Genomic DNA, 6,302 nt, shown 5'->3' on the forward strand with positions numbered 1-6,302 from the left:
AGGTTTTCAATCTTAAAGTTTAAGGTGTTTCAGCTCTCAGAGAATAACTAAACTTTATTGAGGTGACTGGGGTGGGGTGTATAATACAGAACTGTTAGATGGCTTAAGTGAATGTAAATTGAATTGAATTCATTTCATTTGCAAATTACATAGTACAGTGCGCACAAAAATTAAACCCACGCAAAAATATAATTAAATGAACTAATACTACACAAATCTTGCGACAGTATGGCAAAAACTTTAACAAATCTCTTGAAGGCGTGGGACTAACTCAAAGATGGCGAGTTTCACATACTACAAATGGGTCATAAGGCTCTTTATAAATACAAACCCAAAGGAAAAATCAAAATATCCTAAATCGAGACAATTATTTTCAGTGTCTCACAGGAGGTACAGAACGGACAGTACTGATTGCTGAATGCGTTATTAGTCGTACGACGTTACAAAGATTTTATCCAGAAACTGCTTGAATATACCAGAAGCAGGTCAGTTACCATTGAAAGGGTGCGGTCATGAATGAGTAAAACTGACGATGGATATCAAGTAAACCGGTGAGTTAGCACAACTTTTTCACATCTTCCCTCATGTCATACCCTAGGTTTAAGGATTTACGAAACAAAAACAAAGTGGACAAAAACGCCACCGAACGAAACCTTAACCAATATGTTTGATGTTCGTGAGTACCCAGTTTTATCAAACATGGTTCCCGGAGCCCGACCCACAACACATGTGGGTTCAACGTTCACATCTGCTGCTCAACTTGCATTCGATGATAATCACTCAGATGTGCACTGAGCTGCTTAGCTGAAAGCATGTTAGCAGAACAGTGAGGACACTTATGGTCGTTGCCGGCGAACTCATGCTCTGCAAGGTGCATAGTCGTGAGGATACCGAGGCAAAGCGAGCATCGCAGCGCTGATCCACTTTCGTGCTTCCTGCTGTAGTGAGTGCAGTAGTCTCCCCATGTTGAAAAGGCCTGCCTACAGCCAGGGAACCAGCAAAACCCGGGAACATGACAGCGACGCTTCTTATCAGAGGGTCTTGCGGCCTCCGACTCCAAATCTGTATTGCCAGATACAGCGATGGATATTTCAGGAGAAACTGATGGAAAATTCGTAGTGAGAGAAGAGTTGCTCAAGGGGTTCCTGACCAGAACAGGAACCCCGGCAGTTTTATTTAAGGATAGTTGATCATGTGCTTCAGTGGTCTCCGTGGTGCTGGCAGTTGTGAGGTAGACCGTGTCCTGAACGGCAAAGGCTGTCTCTGTGGATGCCGGCAAAGAACCAGAAGTATTGGAGATGCCGTGTGGATGGCGTGAGCTAGAAGGGGGGGCACACACCATATTACTGGCAGTGGTAGCATCGGCAGGGAAAGACGCGGCTGACTTGTATGACCGCCTTCTCTCTTCTGATGATATAGTTTTACCATTTCCAAGACACGTTCGAGGTCTAAACATACGGTGGCGTGCTGCTACTTTTGAAGGAACCTTATGATGGTATTTGTCTTTGTGTCCCACCAGTTGCTTCTCTGTTGTAAAAGACGCTGGACACACAGCGCACGATACAAACGTGTTCCCGGCAAGCATCTTCTTGTGTTTTCTTTCATGATCAACTATTTCATTGGGATTAATGTTAACCCCACATCGTTTACATACAGTCCCAGGTCGCTTTACATGCCGGTTTCTAAAGTGGTTAACGTAAGAATGCCAAGAGCTAAAGTATGCTTTACACGGAGTGCACCAGCCAGGACTCTCTGAAAAAGTCACCCTTTCTGGGGAGATCACAATGACATCGGGAAGAGCTTCAGTAGATAGAGTAGGGTCGGGCGGAAGAGCTCGTAACAGCGAAGTTTGTGGTCCAAAACTAGCTTCCCGAAAATCGTCCTTCACCGATATGCGAGGTTTAACACACCCCAGCCCGAAGGGGGCATCATGCTCTGTCAGGTCTATCTCACAGATCTTGGAGGGGCCTAGGAGAGGTTTAAGAATATTCTCAGAAACAATTCTGTCGCCATTGCTGGGGACCCCGGAGATTCCGGGTGACTCATTGGCAGGAATTTCCTCTTCGTATCCATCTATGGTTTCAGTAGCCGGAATGCTTCCCACGGCCTCATAGACCACCGTAGGCTCCTGACGCGTACTCAAAGGAGAACTAGCAGAATCAATCGTGTCAGTATCGGAGAGCCACACGACATCTGGAGTACTGCAGTTCCGTGTCCGGTTCTCGCTGTCACTAACATTGTGTAGACCTGCAGGCAAACAGAAATTTCGGAGTCAAACCCAGTAAAATGGAAAAAATATTACTACACACTCAAAATTCTACACAACAGTTAAAATTTTATGATGACAAAACACCAATATACAAAAGGCAAAGTCTAGTTAGCCCAAGGATTTGCATTTCCATGTTTCAGCTTATGTGAATTTGAATTCCCTTCCGTACATAATTACGTTAGTTTTTCCTTACTTAAAATTGGAAGCCGCGTATGTACACCTGAAAAACACATCAAAATGTAAGTGCAGATAAAGATATTTAACTTGCCATTCACATATATTCCAAGTATCAGGGGCGGAAATGTGCCGCGCGGTCACAGGAAAAGAAATAATTGTAACTTTTTTTTTCGGAATCGCTTTTATTTTGGTGCTCCGATAGCGGAATATGGGTAGGAACAATCAGGACAGAAAAAGAAAATGAGGGATTGTTATCTCGATGTTTTGTACTCTTTAAATCAAACTGTTAAACAACTTGATGACAGTTAAATCTGTCAAACCGAAAGTCTTCCAGTTTAAACTGCAAAACTGAAATTCATAAGGCTAAAACTGCGAAACCGAAAAGTTCTACAGTTTAATCTGCATAACTGTGTAGTTCAACAGTTTGAACTGCTTAACTATCCGAATGCAGATGCGCTTGAGCAGTTTAAACTGTTCAACTACACAGTTTTGCAGTTCAAACTGTAGAACTTTTTAGTTTCGCAGTTGGAACTTTATACAGTTAGATTAGCAGAGTAATTTTATTACAAATAAGTCCCATGATAGGGATGAGGACACTCACAAACACACCTCGTAATTCTTTAACAAGTACTGCACCTCCACCAATTGGAAATAGCATTGTTCTAGATCACCTGCCTAAAAATGTTCTCGGTGAAGGAAGACACATCGAGCAACACATACCCCCGTTACAATATAAAGAACGTGAGTACAATGCAAAAGAAGTCTTGTAACAAAAATAAGTGTAAACAATATATACATCGGCTTATTTTATTGAGTGTCAGACTGGTATTCTACCTTTGGCAGCCTCTAGACCGTATCAGTGGGGGGTACTAGCTTCTTTAAACTTGCAATACGAGCTGACCTTCGAAGGCCATCCGCTAAAGATGGATCTGCCGATTCCATAGTAGGTGCTGGAACGGATACTTTAGAAATGGAGTTTGAAGGTAGCATTGGATTGTGGGGTGTCAAACTGGAAAGAGTGGGGACTGAAGAAGCGCCATTACCTCGCGGTAAATTATTATGGTAACACGCTTCATGATTTTTCAAACTATGAATCTTTGTAAACCGAGCGGAACATAAAGAACATGAAACTGAGCTCCTTTGATGATTTCGTTCGTGGGCCCCAACGTCCTTGTCCCTGATGGGGAATGCGCAAAACTTGCACACCTCGCTATAAGGGTGCGTGTGGTAATTGCTGCAATGTTGAACATAATCTTTCCAAGACCGAAACTGTCTTTCGCACCGAGTACACCAGCCAACTTCTGACGGCCTCGGGATGTCTGCAATGACTGTACAGTCTGCAGTATCACTTTCTAGCGACTGTTCCATCGGCAAAGCTCGTAACAATGGTGTTCGTGGACCAAAATAGGATAGCCGAGATAAACCTCTTGGGGCAATATAGGGCCTTGACGACGCCTGCGTCACGAGGGATTCAACCGACCCCCACACCGGCGTCGGCAGGTCACAAGACCTCGTGGGCACTGTACCTCCCGCGGGGTTAGGGTGCTCAGTATTTATCTCGATGTTCTGGCTGTCAGAACTTTGCAGCTCCATTACGCAATCACCTATTCCACGAGTCGTAGACTCTATCTGAAGAATATGCGACACTTTCTTATTGGGAGTATTTTCCTCGGCGTCTTGGAGATATGGGGTGTCCATATGGGCATCGATTACAGAACCGTCAGATAAGGCACGCAAAGCGATACCGTGGCTGTGCGGAAGCGGTATACTGCATGCGACGTACGGGTGTCTATCTGCACAAACAAAAAACGTGACATTTGAGAAACAGCCCACACATTGCTCCCACAAGGGGACTTCGGCACTCCGGGATGTTTGCATCAGTGAATCGAGTAAAAACTGAAGAAAAAACGGAATACCAAAACAATTTAGGGGAAAACATTGCCCTAAATTGTGAAGTTCAGCCGGACATGCTGATTGATGTAGTTTGTGCACACCTTTGTCAAAGGCCTGGGCGGCATGATCAAGTATACTGATGGCTTCAGACGGCGTGTTCTGCTCGCATTCTTGAGGCACAAAATCCCTGATGGCATCCAGGCCAGAATAGGAAGGTTGAATTGTGGTTGTGGTGATAGATGGACAAACTATGTCCTGAGGGTTGGTGTTGGCTAGCCAAAAGCTCGAACTGCGGCCGTTGTGCCGGTGGAGACCTGTCGGAACACAACAAAACTTACTTTAAACTTGCGCACAATAATGCCCTGTACTAATAACGTTGTCGACAGAGCTGTACAAAATCGCATTCTCGACCGACCGAGCCGACTGAACCACAGTCGGTTCCGACTGCCTGCAAGGTGAGAGGTGAGGTAGGGATACAGCCAGGGAGCTCCTCTCCTCACCTCTAACCGTGAAGCCGGTCGGTACCGACCGTGGTCCGGTCGGCTCGGTCGTTCGAAAAAGATGATTTTGCATAGCTTTGGATGGCGACCGCCACTTTCGTCAGCTAGGATGACTAGTTGCCCTGGTCCCTAAGCGTGCCGCCGGCCAGGAGGAGCGTGTGAGCATAAACCAAAATTGCATTTTTAGGCACAGTACATGGACTCAACATCAAATTAAAGGTGAAAGTATGAGCATTACTACAATGCAGTCCCTTGTGTTGTTGAAGAACTTGTACTCGATCAGGGCCGTCAACCTACATACAGCGGGCCGATTTCCCGCCTGCCCTGGAACTTAACATTCCATTTTGAAGCACTTCAGGTTTTAGAGAACGAACTTCATAACTAAGCGCATGGGGTGCCAGGCCCGTGACCCGGGCGGGCGGGCGCGACCTATAGCGGCCATATCCTCCAGCCGCAAGCGGCTGCTGACTGGCCCGACATGCGCGTAAATATGAACTTCGTTCTCGAAAACCAGCAGTCGTATTAAGGTGCAGCAAAAACCAATGTAAAATTTCAGGTCAGGCAGAAAATCGACCCACTTTAAGTAGATTGATAACTCGTCTCTCAGCATTAGAAAATACGCATTGAAAATGATCTTGTGATTTCGGAAAACAGCCCTGTGTGCCACACGGCCCTGATCCGAGTTTTAGTCCTTCAATCACGAAAAGGGCTATACCGTTGTAATCCTCATACTTTCACCTTTATTTGATGTCAGGATCGATGTACTTTGCTTAAGTTAAGCACCTAAGAAAGCAATTTTAGTTGATGCTCGCACACGCTCCGCCCGCCCTGCGACGCGCTTAGGGACCAGTGCAACTAGCGATCCTGGCGGACGGAAGTAGCGGTCACTATTCCCACTTCACTACTGAGATGGATTTTTTTCTTTTATGAGGAAGTTGTAAGTATTCGGAAAATAAAATAGGGTTGAACGTCAAAAATGACGGAGAATCGAAAGACAACTTTGAAAGCAACAATGATAGGCCGGTAGTCTCAAGAAGCTCAGAAAAGTTTTTTTTTTTTTTTGGAGAAAAGTTCCTTACTTTTAAACATCTAAGTTATAGGTTTAACACCAACAGTTAAAAGACAAGAAGTTACCTAGTCTCTAAACTAGCCTCTAAATGTAATACTTGTAACACGAGTAATATGTGTTGTAATTTAAAGTTCTATGAGCGAATTTAGAGTCTGATGCAATTGGATAATTGGGACGATAGGTCAACGAAGTAAACACCGTAGCTGCTGGAGCGGAAGTGAAGTCTTTTATTTTTGTGTACTCACTCCACTGGAGCACTGGAGCGGAAATGCAAGGCTGTGACATTTGTGCAGACAGTTATTTACATAGATATAGGGCGGTGAACATGGAGGGACAAATTTAAAAATAGTGGTAGGATTGACTAATAATTAAATATTGTTAATTATTTCAACAC

At 44.6% G+C, this 6,302-nt stretch overlaps 1 protein-coding gene across 1 annotated transcript in view; it reads right to left on the reverse strand.

Moving 5' to 3' along the window:
* Nucleotides 1-3,237: 3,237 nt before the first annotated feature.
* Nucleotides 3,238-6,302, reverse strand: part of LOC127749979 (uncharacterized) — a 7,821-nt gene continuing 4,756 nt past the window's right edge. Inside the window, exons 2-3 of the mRNA XM_052270233.1 lie at nt 4,441-4,653; nt 3,238-4,239 (exon numbers count right to left, since the gene is read on the reverse strand). Coding sequence (XP_052126193.1) covers nt 3,293-4,144 — 852 coding nt within the window. The 5' untranslated portion in view covers nt 4,145-4,239; nt 4,441-4,653 and the 3' untranslated portion in view covers nt 3,238-3,292. The remainder of the gene's footprint in view (nt 4,240-4,440; nt 4,654-6,302) is intronic.

Source organism: Frankliniella occidentalis, unplaced genomic scaffold (genome assembly GCF_000697945.3).
Source record: "Frankliniella occidentalis isolate FOCC.00 unplaced genomic scaffold, Focc_3.1 Scaffold114, whole genome shotgun sequence".
Lineage (NCBI taxonomy): Eukaryota > Metazoa > Arthropoda > Insecta > Thysanoptera > Thripidae > Frankliniella > Frankliniella occidentalis.